General features: G+C 39.8%; 3 protein-coding genes across 10 annotated transcripts in view; 1 reads left to right on the forward strand and 2 right to left on the reverse strand.

The window, feature by feature from the left end:
• camk1b (calcium/calmodulin-dependent protein kinase Ib) overlaps window positions 1-6,045 on the reverse strand; it is a 40,823-nt gene extending 34,778 nt beyond the window's left edge. The window contains exons 1-2 of one of the 2 annotated variants that reach the window (XM_031323625.2): window positions 5,937-6,017; window positions 3,703-3,715 (exon numbers count right to left, since the gene is read on the reverse strand). In XM_031323625.2, the coding sequence (XP_031179485.1) occupies window positions 3,703-3,713 (11 nt within the window). In that variant the 5' untranslated portion in view covers window positions 3,714-3,715; window positions 5,937-6,017. Of the gene's footprint in view, window positions 1-3,702; window positions 3,716-5,936 lie in introns of both variants that reach the window. The other variant, XM_031323633.2, reaches the window with a different exon arrangement.
• Window positions 6,046-7,726: 1,681 nt separating this feature from the next.
• nek4 (NIMA-related kinase 4) lies at window positions 7,727-17,292 on the forward strand. 7 transcript variants are annotated; one of them, XM_036002144.1, is made up of 16 exons: window positions 7,727-8,073; window positions 8,788-9,054; window positions 9,153-9,350; window positions 9,437-9,544; window positions 9,902-10,056; window positions 10,270-10,405; window positions 11,474-12,160; window positions 12,255-12,305; window positions 12,481-12,630; window positions 13,055-13,219; window positions 13,331-13,397; window positions 13,661-13,773; window positions 14,280-14,371; window positions 15,144-15,346; window positions 15,446-15,579; window positions 16,323-17,292. In XM_036002144.1, the coding sequence occupies exons 1-16, from the start codon at window positions 7,984-7,986 to the stop codon at window positions 16,419-16,421; spliced, it is 2,715 nt and encodes a 904-aa protein (XP_035858037.1). In that variant the 5' UTR covers window positions 7,727-7,983; the 3' UTR covers window positions 16,422-17,292. The 7 variants fall into 7 exon arrangements, with proteins under 7 accessions (XP_035858037.1, XP_031179517.2, XP_035858039.1 ...); XM_031323657.2 differs by having other exon boundaries at window positions 15,144-15,361; window positions 16,323-16,421; XM_036002143.1 differs by having other exon boundaries at window positions 7,729-8,073; window positions 14,283-14,371; window positions 15,144-15,361.
• On the reverse strand, window positions 17,133-20,076 carry spcs1 (signal peptidase complex subunit 1). The gene is made up of 4 exons (XM_031323690.2): window positions 19,930-20,076; window positions 17,881-17,940; window positions 17,685-17,771; window positions 17,133-17,436 (listed from the first exon to the last, which is right to left on the reverse strand). The coding sequence occupies exons 1-4, from the start codon at window positions 19,963-19,965 to the stop codon at window positions 17,311-17,313; spliced, it is 309 nt and encodes a 102-aa protein (XP_031179550.1). The 5' UTR covers window positions 19,966-20,076; the 3' UTR covers window positions 17,133-17,310.
• Window positions 20,077-20,329: the final 253 nt, after the last annotated feature.

Raw genomic sequence — 20,329 nt, forward strand, 5'->3', positions numbered from 1 at the left:
ATTTCCTTTCTTTATTCAGACATGTTATGAAAAGTTACGTCCTGCAGTCAAGTATCTGTGTGATCTACAAGAGTGGAATTTATGGCAAATGGGCTAAAAGTCATAGTCAATATCTACTAGGTTAATAAGTAAACTATTGTTTCACTTTAGTGACCCGGCTGTTGCTGTAGAAGAATGACTTCAAGTACACAGTGGTTCCCCTTTTTATAGCAGAGCCGAGCAGTGCAAGAGATGCATAAAAACCTAACCCTTTACTAATAACAAAGGTATTGTCAAAATGTCAATGGTATGACTGAAACTTAAAGATGAGCCTCTGTGTGAAGAGCCAAAACTCACGAGCGTATCAGTCTATAAAATGTCAACTTATCTGTAATGTGTGTGTGACTTTACTGAGCTTGTGTAATGCTCAAGTTTAAGATACAAATTAGCTTCACAAACTGGGCCAAATAAAAAAAATCATGCCAAGCTGTGAACACTCCTACCTTTAAGAGTTAGAAAAAAGACACAAACAATGTTAATTTGACTTGTGTCTCACATTTATCAGAAGAAGTTAACGTTCAGATGTTTGTCCTCACCACACTCTCTAGAGATCACAGAGCACCCTGCTGTCACAGCTATCATCATCTAAACCCAGAAAGTGCCTATAACTCAAGACCTGGAAGACTAAAATAGCCCTGTTCATATCAGCATGCCTCTCTCCTCCTCTGTTACTGCTGCCTGCCTGGCAACTTCACAGTCGGCCATATGAGATGATGTAACGTATTGTTCTTGATAGTCCAAGAGTCATTTAGTCAAAGACTATATGATAGCACAGTTAATCATTTCCCTATTACTTCAGAGTAAACTCATTTAAATTCTGAAATCCGTGTAGGAGTGCCATTAAGTCAAAGACAGGGGTGGGCTTAACACTGCTGTTATCTCAAATGTTAAAAAGGACATGGCCTCTTCTAACTGCATTGAGGTGCAGTCACTGATTGCTGCTGCACACACACGAATGCGGTGGCCCTCTCGCCGTCTTCAATAATGTCAGAAGTTGGCTTCATACGCGTCGTCATAGAAACCCAAAGAAGCTGCTATGGTATCTGAGAGTCGACATCGCTTTAGTGTCTGATGGCTGGTGGCAGCTAAGGTGGAAATCATTCTCACTTTGACGGCTGGCTGCAGTGTGTTATGTTTAGTTTAAAAAAAAAAAAAAAATACACCGAAGCATCCAGTGTGTGGTTATCGAATATGGATTAGAAAGACATATCACACACAAGCAGTGAAAAATGATACAATCTGATCAGGTGCTACATACAGCATCTGATATACAGTGGCTTGCATAAGTTTACACACCCATGCTAAAGTTGACTAAAAAGACGAATAAAAAAAACATCTTTTGGAACTTGATCTTAATGCCTTTATTAAAACAATTAGGAAAAATCCAACCTTTGAGGACACCAATTTTCTTTGTGAATGAATAATGTATCGTAAATAAATAAATGTTCTTCTGTAAAACACAGGAGGCATAAGTATACACACCCCTATGTTAAATTCCGAGGTAGGCAGATTTTTATTTTTAAGTTATTTCATGGATCCATGAAATAACTTGGATAACTTGGTTTTATTTCAGTTAGCCTAATAGCTGGTTTGATTTGCAATGAGAGATGATCTTATGGAAAGTACCCCATGCCAATCTCTAGGTATGGTGAAGGGTATGTGATGATGTGGGGCTATTTTAATTCCAAAGGCCAAGGGAACTTTATCAGGATGCATAGTATCCTGGATCCATGAAATAACTGGCCTTTAAAAATAAAAATCTGCCTGCATCTATGGGAATTTAACATAGGGGTGTACTTACTTATGCCCCCTGTATTTTAAGGAAGAACATTTATTTATTTACGATACATTATTCATTCACAAAGAAAATTGGTGTCCTTAAAGGTTGGATTTTTCCTAACTTTTTTTAATTAAGGCATTAAGATCAATTTCCAAAAGATGGTTTTTTTATTCCTCTTTTTAGTCAACTTTAGCATGGTTGTGTAAACTTATGCAAACCACTGTAAACTCACTAAACAATGTAACCAAAAGCACAAGGAACTAAGCTTACAGTTTAACATTTAAATGAATCTCATTCATCATTCCCCTACTTTATTTAGCACGCCTTTAAACGCAACTGAAGTAAAAGGAAGAATTTCTTAACTTTGCATGAAAAAGCAGCATGCAAAGTAATGTGCTTTGGGGAAGCAGTAAGAGGAAGTCCAGTGTATAAAAGCTTTTCCGGTAAGTCTGCCCTATTGGGGCCTGTGTTCCTGGAGTCTAATACCTACTGTAGGGGACAAACAAACAATACATAGTTAGACTGTAACTCTATTCCTCAGTACATCTTCAACTTGACACCAGTCTTTTTCTTTGAGAATTGAGGATCCATTACCCAAGCATGAATGTTTTCATTAAAAAAAATATCTGTAGTAGGTTAATGCGTACTAATCAACGTCTGAAAATACAAATACATAATAATTGTGATTCTTCTCTAGGCTTTCTAATGTATGCATGGTTACAAATAAGAGGACTGTAGTGCTGAAACTAACTGACTAGCTAGCTGGCCAATAAAAATGTTCTGTGATAATTATTCAAATAATCATTAATGAATTATTTAAAAAGTATCAATCATTTGTGGATTACAGCCTCTTAAATGTGAAGATTTGCTTGCTTTTCTCTATTTCAAATTGATGCAACGCAAAACACTTTTTGACTACCACATCAAAACAGGAGCTATTTTAAGACATTTCTTAAAGCTCTGGTAAACTGTGATAGATTTGTCAGCATGTTTGGCATTTTTGTTTGGCAAGAAGAGTTAAAAAATGAAAGTAATTGTTGCAGCTCTAACCTTATCTCCTGACCAGCATTATTTCGGCAGGGCATCGCAGTACATGTTTACACAGTAGTAACCTTTAGGCTAAAAATAACTGCAACCATTTGGAGGAAAACACTGAAGCCAGAGAAACGGTGACACCTCTCACATACTGCTTTGTTTTTTAGCATTTCACCTTGCTCATATGGAGATTCATGGAGATTCATGTTAATCCATGCACTGAGAATTTATGATATTGAACATCAAAGTAATTTAAACATCAAAGTCATTTAAAATCTATGAATGCATTAACTCTTGCTTGTCACTGGTTGTGCTCCTTTTAGAAAGCTACAGGAAATACCAACATGCCCCTAAATCTCCTTTATAAACACTTGGATTTCACTTCAATGGCACAAACATCTGGATGTGTTTTACATTAGGCAACTTCATACTACATTTCAAATAACACATTTCAAGCAATTGGAGCTTTAAGGACAAAGTTGAGCAAGGGGGGGTGGTCTGTTTTTCAAACAGGCAAATGCTATAAACAGCAGAATAAGGTTCAAGTTTAAGACACGCAGGAGCAGATAGGGGCAAGTTTTAAAATGTGGGAGAGCAGGGGAGAGAGACACATGCAGGGATCGTATGAGCATGTAGAAGGCCAAAAAGAGCCCCTCCATGTCCACTGATGACACGACTTTTTACCAACGGGTGAAGATAAGCTTCTCAAAACCCAAGAAGCAAAAGGATTGAAGAGGCTGGATGTAGGGAGATGCACGATACTATAACCACATTCCCAGACTAATATGTTACATGCAGCATTCATCCTTGCGTTTAAGGGTTACACAAAATAGAGTCGCTGTACTCACTGGTTTCCCATTCCTGTGATGTGCAGTAGACAGAAGAAACACACACACGTACACACGACCAGTTAAGCGTGACGAAATGACATGTGGTTAAGGCGTTAGAATGTGAAATTTAATTTGCAATGGTGTTAAAACCTTTGGCAACAGTTGCGCGCGTGCGCGCACACACACACACACACACACACACACACACACACACAACATGTCATTTAGCTGTTGCTTTTATCCAAAGCGACTTAAAATTGCTATATTGGTATATTGGCAATTGGTATTGCTATATTGCTATATGGATATTGTCATATCCACTGCACCATCACCACCCACACACACACACACAGACAGACTATCAAACACACAAACAGACAAACTCATAGAGCTAATATTAAAAAATGTCTAAAATTTTAATGAAAACTTGACCAAACTGAGCTCTTGGACACATTTCTGGTCAAATCGACTTGTTATCTTTTAACTGGACGGCTCATGTCTCTACAAAAGTGCTGATAACCTACGACACACTTCAAAGTTGCTTATCTTTTGTCTTTAAACAACAAATATTGATTTGGGCTTGTGTTTACTACTATTATCTCAGGAGGCAATCTACTGCACAGCTCAAAACTGTGAGGAATTCTGCTGCCAACTTATAAACAAAGACTTAACTCATGCCAACAGTCTGTATTCCTGTTAAAGCAGATTCACCACACTGGATGTGTGATGATTTTATTTTACTATTTCTTTTCAGGGCTTTGTTAGGTCAGGCATAGCTACCTCTCTTATCTTTTGGAGCTTTTAGAGCTGCAGAAGGCAGGACCCTTTTAATCAATCTGAAATGTGCCCATCTTTTTCCCATTCAGCTGCCCAGGTTTGGGATCACATTTCTTACATTTTAATGCATTTTTGAAGGACAGTAATCCTTTTTCTAATTCCCAACATTTGTCATGTTTTACCTTAGTGGCTTTATTGTCTCTTTGGAAATACCGGGCATCAGGAAGCGATAAACACGTTGACCACAGTGAAATGCATGCAAAACTCCAGTCACACATTTAGTAAAAAAAATAAAATGATTCATTGGGTCAAACGGTTAAACAGTAGAAACCAGCCAAGAGCAACATGTTCAAAGCATGGACACAGAGGGAGCAGTGGAGAGGCAGTTTGGAATGTCTCTGTTTTTATAACTTATGTCTATCAACAATAACTATCACTGGAGAACACTATACAACTAATCTACACCATCGCTCCCTCAAGAGAGAGCTTGCCATTGGTGCCTATCCAAAACTGCATGGCTCTCGATCCATCAACCCTATGCATCTACTGGCTGACTGTCAAACACAGAGAGATTTACTAAGAGCAGTCTGATTGGTCAGCTGGTGTCAGTGACGCACAACAAATCTCCTCTCAAAGTGAGCTTATTAATTGATAAGCAGACTTCTCCTTACAAGATCCCATAGACAGAAGAGGTGTGTGTGTGTGTGTGTGTGTGTGTGTGTGTGTGTGTGTGTGTGTGTGTGTGTGTGTGTGTGAGAGAGAGAGAGAGAGAGAGAGAGAGAGAGAGAGAGAGAGAGAGAGAGAGAGATCAAAGAGAAAGGGAGAGAGAAACAGAAAGAGGGAAGTAGTAAAAACTAAAAATAAACGTTATGTTATGTTTACTAAGAAAACATTCACGCCATTTCTGCTGTAAAGATTAATAATAACCCCACCAGGGCTCTCTCAATACATAGCATAGAGTTATTTATATTTGGTCAGACCTATCCTACTGTATAAACTTGACTTTATTAGTGTGCATTACATTAATTCAGACAGCAGTCTAGTTACTGGTTTGTATGGAAGAAGACAAGTAAGCTATCACTTCAGTACATATTCCATGTCAGTATGTTCGAAACTGCAGCTTCAGGTATACAGGAGGTCCTCTTCATGTGAATGACATTACATCTGCATATCGATACTGACGGTTAACTTCAGCAGTCTCCCCTGTAGTGACGCTAATACGACTTATAGTTTTAAAGTCATTAAATCACCTCAAAGAGTTGTAAAACGTTCCCCTAAACAAAAAGTCCCCATAACACGGAGTGAACGTAGCTAAAGCGCCTGTTAAGGTTAGCGAACGTTACAGATAAATGTTGCTAGAAAACAATCAATCAAAACCCCTGCCAAGAAACCACGCTCCAACATCCTTCTAGCCCTTGAGATAGAGTCAGAGTGACAAGTTTGTGTCATGACTTTGTAGTAGCAGTTGATCCTACCTGAAATTTAGCAGTCAGTCAGCTCCAACGGCCGTGTCAGTGTTCTTCTGTCTGCCTCTACAACTCGGAGCGCTCTCATACGGAATCTGTACTTGGCGACCTCACCAGAGGCGCTCATCCTGACGTCACTTCAGGGCAGGACGACCAACGGACCAATCACCGCTCGAGCTGTGGCGCGCAGGTAAACATCTCTGCGACACCATTGGTCACCTCTTTCCACCCTTGACACCCGTGCTGATTATGATGAAAGGCTTGGAGATAAGTGGTGTCGGTGTACAGTATCGATAATGGTTATAACAAATTCCCCCTACTGACATGGTGGTGGTGATGAAAATAATTAGCAGTTGCAAAATTAGCCGTGATTGTAGCAAGCAGGCTTATGGCAGTAGTCATAGTGACAATGGACTTGCAGTTGTTGACATTTAAAACTCTGGGCCACATTGGTTAAGTGCACAAACAGCAGAAAAAAACTGGTTGCCATTACTAATATCAGCCTAGACTAGGCTGCTGGTAGTATGATGGTCGTATAGCAGAAAACTAAGTTTGATCCTGAAATTGTTTTCAACTTGCATGCTTAACCCTTTATACAGCAGCATAGACTCTTTTAGTCACGTTCGTGTGTTTATCATGTGTCACATATGTTTCAGTTTCATACACAACATCTTGTGTATTTCATTTTTTTCATTTATTTTTATTTCAATTTATTTTATAGTATCAAATCATAACAAGAGTTATCTCGAGACACTTTACAGATATAGTAGGTCTAGACCACACTCTGTAAGTTACAAAGCCCCAACAATTACAGTGGTTCCCTCAAGAGCAAGCATTAGCAGTAGCTATTGCGACAGCGGCAAGGAAAAACTCCCTTTTAGGAAGAAACCTCGGACAGACCCAGACTCTTGGTAGGCGGTGTGATGAACGGTGGCAATAAAAGTCATAATAAAGATAATGGGACAGTGACTACAATGGTGGTCGTAGTAGTTCATGTCATAGTAGGTAGTCTATCGCATGCTATTTATATTTTATGGTTTGATTTAAGTTGACTTTATTTCATTGATGTTTTCGCGTGTCCATATGCTACATGCATGCTTTATTTTTGTCTTGGTAATCCGTGTCTTAGTGAGTTAGCATATCTTTGGTCAAGTTAGTGTGTTGTTTGTATACGGTTTCATGACAGAATAAAATCCATTACCAAACCAATTTAACTAATTTAGTTGTGACATTGCTTAAAAATAAGGCCCATAATAAAGCCCCCCAAAAGTATTTAGTAGTAGGCCTATATATTTATTTATATAGCCTACAGCCCTGCAATCGTGCTTGTGGCAGTTAGGGCCTATGATGTTTATTGGCCATTTGCTATTTCCTATCCTAATTCCCTTAAGATCTTTGCCTTTTTTAATTGGCAGACTGTTGGCAACGGACCCAGAATTACAGGAAACATATACAGAAAAAATACTTATACATCTCTACATCTACAAGGAAAACGTGTTTTCTTCATTGTTTGAATTATTAAGACCGAGAAAAGTATAAAATTCATAGGCTACAGGACAGCCCCCGGCCCAATTTAACCTTGATTACACAACTATGTTGTTATTACACCCAGGCCTCTTACCTTCCCTCCTTTATTAACGATATGGCATTGTAACCTACAATTTAAGGTAAGGAAAGGTACAATCAAGAAGTGAGGGCATTTATAAATGGAATGGCCCTGTGCTGCAGCTAGTAGGCTGCTCCCGTGTCTACATGCAGACGCTGGGTGGCGCTGTGGTTACACAGAGCTGTTTTTGGTCTAGTTGGACCCTCTCACCATCGTCGGCAGCGAGCTGCCAGTTGCCTAGTGACGAAAAACTATCGACTGCTGCTGATTTCCTGCGTTTTCAAAATCTCATCGCTGGCACTGTGAGCTAGTGCGAAGTTTTCCAAACAGATTGCATGCTATTCTCCTCTCTGCAGCTGGAGTATGGGACGGAATAAAACTGTTAATCTTGCCGTGAATGTCGTGTAGTGTCATCAGCGTTTCAGGTCGCGTTATGAAGCGCATTGAAGAATGATGAATAATTATATTTTCATCAGGGTCGTTGGGAAAGGGAGCTATGGGGAGGTGAACTTGGTGAAACACAAAACAGACCGAAAACAGGTGAGAAATGGAATTCAGTACAGCCCACAACAGTTCAAAAAATCAACGTAACGTAGTTTTAACAAGTGTAGCTAGCTAGCTAGTCGCTTGAAATGTTATAATCACCAGGCTTGCCGCTATAAAGACCCAGCCAGCTTTAACTAACGTTAGCTTAAAGTTAGCTTAAGTAACGTTAGGCTATCACATCACAGATTTGTTTACGCTCTTTTAACTTGTTATATTTAAGATATGTGGAGCAGCACATAATGTAAACACATGCAGTGCGCTGGAAGACTTTACAAAACAACGTCTATGTTAGTAAAGATAAATGTATGTTATTATTCACAGGGCAATAACATTCAGTTTGACAGCTGATAAAAATTGTTCCTGTCTGTAGTGGTCCCTAAAGAGTTTGAGACAACAGGGACAATTTATTTGAACCCATTTTTAACCTTAAGAAACCGCAGTTTCTTTAGCTGGATAATGAATACTTCTGACCATGATGGTGACTGTTATCCCCCTCCTTTTAAAGCCAGTTTTGTAGTTTGAACGCAAGCCATAAAACAACAAAGTGCGAAGCTCCTGTGTCAACGTGTCATGGCTTATGGTGACTTTACATGTTTTGGTTTCTTAATTTGTTCATGTTCACTAATATAGAAGGACAAATACTGTATAGTTTCAATAGTTTCCAATTCAGGGAGAGTAACTGTGCATTTGTTTTCTTCTTTTTTTCAGTATGTTATTAAGAAGCTGAATTTAACCACCTCCTCCAAGCGGGAACGGCGTTCTGCAGAGCAGGAGGCGCAGCTTCTGTCCCAGCTGCGACATCCTAACATTGTGACATACAGGGAGTCTTGGGAAGGAGATGACTGCCAGCTGTACATTGTGATGGGTTTCTGTGAAGGCGGTGACCTTTATCATCTACTCAAACGGCAAAAGGGCGAACTCTTACCAGAGAGGCAGGTGGTGGAGTGGTTTGTCCAGATAGCCATGGCACTCCAGGTATTGATTGAAAGTAAAGGCCATGCAAGGTCAGACATAATTTAACGTCTTTATATGAGTACAGGACATCTGAAGTCACTGTTGTGATTTCTTTGCAGTACCTGCATGAGAGGAACATCCTTCACCGGGACCTTAAAACACAGAACATCTTCTTGACCAAGACCAACATCATCAAAGTTGGGGACCTTGGCATCGCACGAGTATTGGAGAACCAGAATGATATGGCCAGCACACTCATAGGGACCCCTTACTATATGAGTCCAGAGCTCTTCTCTAATAAACCCTATAACCACAAGGTAATATGGTTGTCTGCTCATCTTCTGTAGTTTATTCATGAATTGTCATAGGAACTGTTTTACAAATGGATGTTATTTTTTTCTAGTCAGATGTATGGGCCCTGGGTTGCTGTGTGTATGAAATGTCCACACTGAAACATGCCTTCAATGCCAAGGACATGAACTCGCTGGTTTATCGCATTGTAGAAGGAAAGGTGGGTTTCATCTTTTTACATATATTTTGATATTCTGTTCAGTTCAAGTTTGAATGGCAATCATCTTTTTGTATATATATATATTATTCATATATTTTTCATATATAGTCCCAGGACATTGTTTTGAATTTGCAATAGTCTTGTCCTTGTCCCGTGTAACCACGGATAAAAAAGCTGTGGGTTTATCGATTGGTAACTTTAGCCATCTTGATTAGGAGTTTAATAGTTGATTCTCTTCTAGTTAATATATATATATAGTTATTATAGTTATAGTTATGTTTCTGATTCTAGAAATATAATTTATGGCACAAATAGTTTCACAATGATTTATAACATTTTCTTTGGTTTTCTTATCAGCTGCCACAGATGCCCAGTAGGTATGATCCCCAGCTGGGAGAACTGATCAGGAGCATGCTGTGTAAGAGACCTGAAGACAGGCCTGATGTCAAACTTATCCTCAGGCAGCCTTACATTAAACGACAAATTGCCATGTTCCTTGAGGCCACTAAAGAGTAGGTGGCACTGACGGCAAAACACCTTGCTGTTTCTAATTTCTTTAAAGCTATTTGTTGTGTGCAAATTTCATTTATTTCTACCGTCAGATATTCGTTTATCCCTCCTTTTGTTGTTGTTGCTCTGCAACAGTGAGCTGCCAGCATAAAGTGGAACGATAAATCGTTATGTAATACATGTTAAATGTTTATGTTTGCTTTGGTTCTTACCAGAAAAACAGCCAAGTCAAGAAAGAAAGCTGTGGCTGGCAGTGGTGATTGTAGGGCCAACAGTGGATTGTCTGTGGTGTCATATCTGACAAAACCTGAGAGAAGTCCCCAGCCTGAATCTCCAGCCAGGGTGAAACGGGTGAGTGACTGGAGAATAGCAAGGCTGGTTTAACACAGACAACTCTATAATAATACTATAATATTTTAGAATATTCCCACAGTTTTTAAGTCTCCTAGTATTGTATTATGCTATGACCATGCCAACTTAGTCGTGCTAGTTGTTGAAATGAAATGCTCTTTTATGGTTTGCCTGTTGAATATGGCTGTCATGGACGGTAATGCATTGGCCTAACCTGAACAATGTCGGTTATAATTAATGCTAACAGTAAGCTACTGTGCTTGGCAAATAGGCAGCCATAACGATAACTGGTATTCATATTTGTAATCTTAAAGGTGCCCTGCCACACAAAACCGTTTTTACTTGCATTTTTTGAAATATGTTAGGTCCATATGTGTTTGTGTTATGTCGTGAATCAGGCCAATTACAAAAGCTGGTCAGTCTGACGTGGTGTTGCCTGAGCTCATTACTATTCATGAGCTCACTCAGTTGCGCTGGGTAAAGAATGCTGATAGCCAGGCTCTCATTGGCTAGCTGTTAGCCAATCAGAGTCAAGCAGCTTAGCTCGTTGAATGGAGAACTGGTACAAATCGAGCTGAGTCTTTCTGCAGGCTTTCTATACCACACTAGAATGGCTTGAAACAAGGTAACCAAGGCATTTTTTTCCACACAAAAAAATGTTACAGAGTCCATGGTAGAACATTACCACTAAGTAATGAAATACGTGTGGCAGGGCACCTTTAATGAATCTGAATCTGAATTGTACAGTTTTTGTTGATTTATACAGAATCAATAGAACATGTGTACATCTATGTTCTTGCAGCATTATCTTTAGATTTATACAATACATGACATTGCATCCAGGTTTTCCAAATCAATCAATTCAGTCCTGAATAAGTTCCACTGTTGTATATTTATTGTATGTGTGTGTGGATTTATCCTGGCCATCAAAGTAGTGAGATGTCAAAAACCGGATTGCACCATTACTATGGATAGTCAAAGCTGTTTATCCAAGCTTCTTCACTTCGGATGTCAGGCAGGGAATCGTCCGGGTTTATTATGTTTTTTGTTTTTTCTCTTTATCCTCAGAAAGAAGACAAATCACAACAACATAAAGTTCAAAACAGCGTCGCAGACTGCACTACAGTCCAAACACCTCGGCCACCCGAATCCTCCTCACCCGATGCTCTCAAATCCAGCATCGCATCCCTGGCAACCATCAGCAACATTAATATTGATCTCCAACTGCAGGAGGATGAGGAGCGTGTGAAGAGACAGGTGCAGGGGCCTCAGGCAGTTGTTTCACACCTCCGTGCATGTAATGAACCTGTGACTCACAGTGTGTACAAAGACAGCAAGGGAAGAGGGAAACCAGATCCTTCTCCCCCTCCTTCCCCTGTTAAGCCCCCTCTGAAGTCTGTATCAGGTGTTGGCAGTCGCGGAGCAGACGAGAGGATGTCATCCAATGGATTGGTAGACATTCATCCACAGGCCACACCAAACCCTGGGGATACATTTTCTGTCTGTGGGGAGAAACGGATGTCAGATGTGGATGATAAGGATGATACCACGGAGTTACTTAAAGAGGCTGACATGCAGAACCCAAAGCTGGAAGTGGAGAGAGAGGGGGCTTTTTCTATCCTTGAGAGGAGATCTGCACCCAAATGCAATACAGAAAGTATGAAAGTAGTTGTGGAAGTGAATATGGACGATAAAAGTGACACTGTTACCCTTCTCAAGGGAGCTCCGACACAACACCATACCTCAGATATACAAGTAAGTGCTCTTAGTAATAGAGCTGTATTTCTGTTGTTTTCTCATGAAGTATTCTTGTCTATATTAAAATGTGTGTTAATATATGTCTTTGTAGGAAAGCTTTGAATCTACTGAAAAGCTGTTAGAGCCCTTCCCCCCATCACTGGTGAGCATTACAGTTCTTGTGCTCATTCTGTGAACTTTTGCCAGAATAAAGCCCATAAGCCTAGCTGAGTGTGTAACACTGCTAACATCCAATGGCACAAAGTTCAGGAAGTTTTTCTTGTGTTGTCGGAAGATTTTTGCCACAGTGGGAAAAAGTGTAATTGTGTTGTGTTCAGGAGCCTGTTGGGGAGGAATCTCCCTTACCAGCCAGTAAACGGAGTCTGATCACTCTATGCCAAAGTCCCCTTCACTTCTCATCAGAACCATCTATATCACAGCAGGACACAGAGAGCGACATAAGACGGATACATGGGGATCATGACACGGTAAAGATAGATACAGGAGCTAATGTTAGGGATTTGAAACTTTGGAAAAAATCTGTTCAGTTACAGGATTCAGTTTAGCCTAAATGCTAGTGCCTTGTGGGATAACATGGGAAACATGAAAAAAAGAAGTTTTCACCCCCCAGAAAATCGATCTGCCTTTTTTTCCACTACTGTTGAGTCTGCTGATTTTCCTCAAACTTACCATCATAATGCATTTGTAAAGGAACACAATTTATGCTGAGTTCAAGTGAAGATATGACTGTTGGAATTATCCTCCTATAATAAGTAAATGTTTCTGTAGTACTGTAGTAACCTGAGAATAACACAATGATCAACAGTCAGTGAGGTTGAATAAAGTAATCTTTTTTTCTTTATATCTTAATTTATGTTAATTTTCATTTATGTTTTTTTTGTCTTCTGTTAGTCCAAGGTGGCTGCTCCTAGACCTTTACCTCCACCTCCTGTTGAGGGCATAGCCGTGGAAGGGAGGAAGAGGAGTCGGAGGTGCACAGAGGCCAAGAAGGCGAGTGTAGCTGCAACCTCCACATCAGTTAGTTCCTCTAAGGACGGATTCTTAGCGCTGCCACAGGTGAGAGTGCCCCTCCACTCACGCACTGCATAAAGCCACATTACTGCAAAGATGTGAATGTAATACAAAACAATATGAAAATGAGAAATTATGGCTCAATTTTATTTTCAGGATCGTCCTCTGTCTGCCAGAGAGAGAAGAAGACTGAGGCAGTCCCAGGAGAGTGCCAGCAAACCAGGTACATACTGTTTTTTCTTTACAGTTGGACCAATAACAAAAAAAGTAAAGTTATAGGAGGCTTAAATAAAGCTATGAAAAAAACAAAACGGTAATCCTGGAAAATGCACGTACTTAGATACACACATATACACTTAATAACAAACATACATGCACATTTTAGCTAAAATATTCTGTGCATTGCAGCTCTATAAAACCCAAAAAAAAGAATAGTTTGTAGTAGTTGACTTTTTTGTCTTGAATACTTTCCTGCTCTTTCCACAGGTGTTAGTGTTGTAAGAAGGGCATCTTATGATGTCAGTTCCACTAAGGACGAGCACTACAATGCTCCCTATACCAGATCTGTTTCAGACTCTATCACTGAGACCGACTGTAAGGTACTGACACCCCATCACTGTGACATTCAATTGTACTTCATACAAAGGATACTGCACTTTTGAATGTCTACTGGTATGACAAAAAAAGGTTAGATGTGCCTTGTGAGTCTAATATGATGGTTTTACAGTGAATTTAAAACAGAAGTTACATTACATTACATGTCATTTAGCTGACGCTTTTATCTGTGTTTTAAGCCCCCGACGTCTAGGATTAGGCAACGGTTATGGTTATGGTTAGGTGCCTTGAAATCAACGGTCGCAGCACTGCCTGGAAGGAGATGTTGGGGGCTTAAAACAACGCCGATAAACTATCCAAAGCAACTTCCAATTAAGTGCTTTCAACCTTGAAGGTGCAAACTCCAGACAACATGTAGTAAATGCAAGTACATTAGCTTTAAATAAGCAAAACTACAAAGAGCCATATGAAAGTGCAGCTTTTTTCTTTTTTTGTTGTCAAAATGTCTGTGTGAACATGTCTGTTACAACAGTGGAATGTTTCATTACAGCAGGATAAGTTGCAGGAGCGAAGGTCAGATGAAGACGAGTGCAGCTCATCCACAAGTTCCACAGAACGTTCGGAGGGAGACTGCAGGGAAAGGTGAGAGCTGACAAGACAGGAGAAAATAACAAGTGCAGCTCACCTCAACTCGAAAGTAGTCACCATATTGCTTTGCTTTCATATTATTAGCTCTAGATCAGGGGTGGCGAACCTGTGGCTCTTGAGCCATATGCGGCTCTTTGCCTGCTCCTGTGAGGCTCTTACTGTGTGGCTGGGGGCTGTGTCATTGGTTGATTGTTGTTTTTAACTTTTCTGAAACATACAGTATTTCAGATAAGTAAAAAAAAAACACATTTGAATGCATCTGCCAATACATTTGCCAATTATTTTAAAATGGAAAATAATGCAGCAGAGTTTTGAGGACAGATTCTGCAACCTGAGGAAAAACAGCGGCCACAGATCACCTTCCTCGTTAACCCTTTCACTGCTGAATCCGACTGTTTGAAAGCCCCTTTAGTGACAAATGAGTGAGAGAGTTGCTTCGAGTGGCCACAACCGAGTTCAAGCAAGACCTGAAAAGGATTGTAGATAACAAAGACTGTCAGGTTTCCCACTGAGTCAGTCTAAGTGAGAAAAAAAACTATGAAACCTGCTATGTATTATGACTGCCATTAGATCTGGAAGACACTGTTGCTGTTGTAGTGTGGATGTGTATGTGTGGCTTTTTGCTATGGTGCGTTTTTTTTTGTGGCTCTTTATACCTAACTGGTTGGCCACCCCTGCTCTAGATAGTCTATGTTAACGCATTTGCTGTTTCACATTGCTTGAATAACATTTGCTGTTTAATCCATGATTTATGGGTCATCTGCAGGAAGACTGAATCCAGTGACATGCAGGATTTAGTCCACATGATGACCCAAACTTTGACAATGGATAATGGAGATGGTATGAGTGAGGTGGACAAAGGCAGATTTGGCTCTACTGCGTTGCCAGAATTTAAACTGAACAGGAAGTACAGAGACACCCTGGTGCTTCATGGGAAGGGTCGAGAGGAAGCGGAGAACTTGTCACTCGGTGAAATACCAATCGGTTAGATAATTGATCAAATTCTATTGTCATTGATCCGCCATCCTGAAGCTTCCTTGTGTTTAACCAGCTTCTTTATCCGAAAAGGCTCCACGTCTGGTCCAGCCAAGATAAGGAGAGCGATAGAACACCTGAGAACAGATGTGGTGAAGGGCCTCGGGGTCAAGCTGCTGGACAGAGTCCTGGAAATCATGGAGGTGGAGGATGACACCAAACGAGAAGTATGATTTTAAAAAATAAAAAAAAAAGTAAAACGCACCACGCCAAGTCATATACACTGTACCCATGGTTTAACTGAAAATGTTCAGTAACATTAAGTGTTCAGGAGGAGCAACTAAATAGGAGGTAAGGCAATGTGTTTGTTCATTTGTGCACAATGCTTTGCAAATGCTCAGGGATTTTATGGTTTCCTTCAGTAAAACACTTTCTTTTTAAATTTTGGGGCATTTCAGCCTTTATTGGATAGGAAAGCTGAGATATGAAAGGGGAGAGAGAGGGGGGAAGACATGCAGGAAAACCGTCACGGTCGGATTCGAACTCTGGACCTTATGCGTCGAGGAATAAACCTCTGCACGTGCGCCCGCTCTACCAACTGAGCTAACTGGCCACCACATTGTGCATTTCTATACGAGAAGACAACAGAAGTCACAAAGATGAAAGCCTAGTGTACAATTTACATAGACAAAACTTAATGGTTTTCTTTGTTAGAGTTCTGACATCCACAAATAAATGGGGCTGCAAGTTAAATAAGTTATACTGACTTAGTTTAAAATAAGTTAACTATAAAATTTAAATTGTATGTTATTCCGTCCATATCTCACCTCCGAATAGATTAACTTGCCTATGCACAATGTAATCAATTTCTCTGCGAAGTTCAAAACCCAGTGTGTATAGAACTCAAAAAATAATTCCGCTGTCCTGTTTCCAAAATGATCACAGTTGGCATTCCTTTTTCTCACTGCAGCTGTGCCTCCGTGACCAGATGGGGGATGAGAAGTACCAAGCTTATGCTGTGATGGTGAGGCAGCTGAAATTCTTTGAGGATATTGCCATCAAGGTTTAGAGAAAATGTTGTATATACTGTAAGGGAGCAAACATTTGCATTTCCATGACACCAACTGTGAGAAGAGGCAACAGATCTCCAACAGGAAACTTTTGTCTTTGGGAGAAATGTTTCAGCTTCCAAGTAGAAACTTGTATTAAGTGACAACTAGTCAATATTGTTCACGAAAATTAATTTGTATCCTGCCAAAACACCATCCTGCTTGTGTGGCATTGCCACATTCTTGCATGCAAATAATCATTGATGCTTGCAGGTTTTGTCATGGGATTGCCACGTTACTGCTCTTGTGCAAGCAATCATATGTTAATGAATTTGTAAAGTTTTTTTTTTTTTTACCTCATTCTTCAAACAGAGAATTCATAATTATTCCTGTCATTTTCAGGATGTCTATGCAAAGATTTTGAGTCATGTTAAAGCACTCGTCTTTCTACTTTTTGTTGTGGATATAGTGGCTCATTTGTTTATAATGCAGACTAGAATTTCAATTGTTTTACCTATGCTGTATCTTTAAAGAAACTAGATCTCACTTCTGCTGCTGTATTGTAGTTTTTTTAAACAAAATATTATGTAGATGCATTGTAGATATTAACATTAGAATATTTTCTAATAAATCAAATGTATCTTTTTGTTTACACCTATTTTCCAAAATTTTGAGCACCACAATAAAACAAACCTGCAGAAAAAAAAAAAAAATACAAATGAAACATCCCGTTTATAAAACAGAGAATATCCGATGTTTATTATTTGGACACGATTATTTCGTTATTGACTGACAAACACTGCAACAAAATTTGCTTCCTCAATGCCGAAAATGTGAACTGTGGGACCTAATTCAAAATAGTTTCCGAAATAAAGGATGTATTAACAACCAGGCAGAGACAGTTCTGAGTTATTTATGCTTTTTCTTCTTGAGAGTTTCCTGAGGTTTTTGGCTGGACTCCCCGCTGGTCTCTGGTATAACTGGCTGCCAGGACAGAGGATTCTTTCTGTACATAGGCCATGGAGGCAGCGTCAACTACAGCCAAGAACAAAGAGAAGAAATTATTAATGTTGGCTGTTTATGGCCCCCCAGAAAAAGTATTTACATGGTATACAACCACAAGACGGCTAACAATGTGCAAAAATGTTGTTGTACTGTCCTGGTCTATGGCGTTGTCTTGTGTTAACTGAACAATGTACATTGACAGAAGTTATTTATCTTGGGTGCACAACGTATCGTCCCTTCCCCACAAATAAAGCACGCAAAAGATCGAAACAACTTACCACGCAGGACACAGCAAAACCAACCAAGACGATGTACACTGTCCAACCAAACTGTTCAATGATCAGACCATACACAAATCCAATCACCTGGAAAGACAATACAAATAATATCAGTGAACATGAAACAAGGTGAAAATACAATGGCATTCTAGTGGGATGTTTGAATTTCTAGTTTGCATGTGTCATGGTTAGTTACCGCTGAGATGAGTATTATTCCTTGGAAAATCTGTTCAGCCAGTTTCTGGCCTTTATAATCCTGTAACACAAGGGATGGGGAAACATAATTTAGGCCACATTAATAAGCAGTCTTCTGTATAGTGGTCCGCTGAGGCAGCAGCATTTCGACTGCCAGCTCTGTCCTGGGATGCCCCCTCGAACCAGTGGAGGTGGTGGGAAAAAGGAGAATGATGGCAAAGCTATCATCCCTGATGGATAACATGTCCCACCCATAGACTAACAAATAGTGGACGTAGCATCCGTGACGTCACCCATTGGTTTGTGGACTGCCGTTTTGAAGCCTCAAGTTTGGCGATACAGGCGTCGCTATCTTGTTTTTTTGCAACCGGATATGGCGATTTTTGACGAGAGGGTGGAGCTGGGGAGGATGACACGGCCAAGCCAGTGGTGTTTATGGTTGCAATGGCGCTAAGCTAAGCTAAACACTAAAATCGGAAAGTTGCTGATTTTCAGCCCTTCTGAAGTGAGTCATCCAGTGGAGATTTACCAGCTTTACCTTAGTTACCAGCTGACACTAGCAGTAGCTAGCTAGCTAGCTTGGTTGGCATAACGCTGAACAAGACATTTTAGGCAACCACCTGTTCCCATTAACTTTGATAAAGTGAAAACACTGTGAGAGGGTCAGTGTTTAAGACGAAATCACGGACAACACCCAAAAGCAACTTCATGGCTATTTTAATGTAACCAGTGCCATGGTTAGCATTGCTAAGCCTCTGTCCTGATTAACAGGTTGGCGTGTAGCCACGCCCCTAAAGCATCCCTTGCTTTTTTGTCAATTTTAAAACAAATGGGACCATAATTTACAAAATGAGCATCATGCTGTCTTGAAGAAGACTTGAAATTAGCAATTGAGGCCATAAACCCTTTAGGGAAATGTTTATTGAGGTAATAAATCAAGTAAGAAGGATTTTCCCATACACTTCTATAGAAACAGACTTCTTTTTTCAACCAGTGGAGCTCCCCTCTGCTGGAAATTAGATAGAATGCAGGTTTAAGGCACTTCCACATAGGCTTCACTTTTCAGGCCTGGAAGCTTTGTCCATTATTTTTACAGTCTATGGTCCCACCCCAAGCAGGACTCTGATAGCACTGAGCAGCTCCTTCAGTGACCAACCAATTTCATAAAATCCATTTCAACAAAAAGAAATTACATTACAAATACCCCCCCCCCCCCCCCAGCTCCTTAACACCTATGTGACACACACTGTAGTCAAGTCTCTCAAAATACAACAACACACACACACACACACACACACACACACACACACACACACACACACACACACACGTGAGCCCTGTCTATGTGCATAACATAGATGTGTACCTATATGTGCATAACATACCTGCATCCTACAACGTGTAGACTGCGAATCATTATTAGATCTTGGTATAAGCATACTGCATGCTTATTGGCTCACTGACGATGATGAGACTTACTTCTTAGATATTGAAATATGGTATTGAATGACAAGGGATTTTTTTTCGATACTCGACTTCGGTCTATGCCTAAAAAATATCGAAGTCCCGGTACCCTGACCCCAGCTAGTCCAGCTGTGCAAAATAAATAGCCCGGTGAAACTTGGGTGTTGCCTAATAGCTTTGTTTAACGTTACACTAACCTTATTAGCAGGTTAAATAAAGCTAGAGTAATGAAAAATAAAACGTAATGTTACTGGCGATGCTAACGTTAAAGGTAAAAGCTAACGGTACTAAACAACTTTAGATGGAGCTAATTTAACTGTAAGTCCAGTCACATACGGGCCAAAATATCAGCTAACAACTGACAACATGTTAACTTCGTGTTTGATATGTCACTCCGTGGAAAGAAAATCAGAAACATTGGATGGTTGGTCAACTAACGTTAGCTGTTTAGAATATCATCATAACGTTAGCTAGCAGCTGTTACCAACTTCAACCACTGCACTAGCTAGTAAGCTTGATAGAAAGCATGAATAAATAGCTAGCATAACTATGCAGCTCCCCATCAAATAAGCTAATCATCTCTTACCATGTGCGAGGGAATGGACTTGAATATAGACAGCATTTTTCTACTTGAAGTGAACAAGCATACACGGACAGAATTTGGTTCAAACGGGAGCAAACCAAACTGAGGCAGGTTCAGTTCCGGTTTCAAAAAGATACGTCGTGTTGTGAAGGACCCATTCGGTTACTGCAGAAAAAAAACATCCATCCATCCAAAAAAGACATTAAAGAGATTTAGACTAGATATTCAATATTCTTGCACTTTCTGTGAACTAGAAGAAGAAACAATATGCCATTTGTTTTATCACTATATATATATATATATATATATATATATATCATAATATTTGATTTTCTTCCATTTTATAAGAAGGAAAACTGGGCAATTGAGGTGGGAAAATGTGTATTTTTTTGTGCAGTTAATG

The sequence above is a fragment of the Sander lucioperca genome, chromosome 6 (assembly GCF_008315115.2).
Source record: "Sander lucioperca isolate FBNREF2018 chromosome 6, SLUC_FBN_1.2, whole genome shotgun sequence".
Classification (NCBI taxonomy): domain Eukaryota; kingdom Metazoa; phylum Chordata; class Actinopteri; order Perciformes; family Percidae; genus Sander; species Sander lucioperca.

What these genes read in the sequence shown, in the direction of transcription:
- nek4 (XM_031323657.2), top strand. Translation starts at nt 7,984, where the DNA reads ATGATGAATAATTATATTTTCATCAGGGTCGTTGGGAAAGGGAGCTAT. An exon ending in CTCCAGCCAGGGTGAAACGG is followed by an intron (nt 10,406 to 11,473) that starts GTGAGTGACTGG and finishes CTTTATCCTCAG; the next exon opens with AAAGAAGACAAATCACAACA. An exon ending in GGAGAGTGCCAGCAAACCAG is followed by an intron (nt 13,398 to 13,660) that starts GTACATACTGTT and finishes CTCTTTCCACAG; the next exon opens with GTGTTAGTGTTGTAAGAAGG.
- spcs1 (XM_031323690.2), bottom strand. Translation starts at nt 19,965, where the DNA reads ATGCTGTCTATATTCAAGTCCATTCCCTCGCACATG. An exon ending in AGTCCATTCCCTCGCACATG is followed by an intron (nt 17,941 to 19,929) that starts GTAAGAGATGAT and finishes CTTGTGTTACAG; the next exon opens with GATTATAAAGGCCAGAAACT. An exon ending in GTTTTGCTGTGTCCTGCGTG is followed by an intron (nt 17,437 to 17,684) that starts GTAAGTTGTTTC and finishes TCTTGGCTGTAG; the next exon opens with TTGACGCTGCCTCCATGGCC.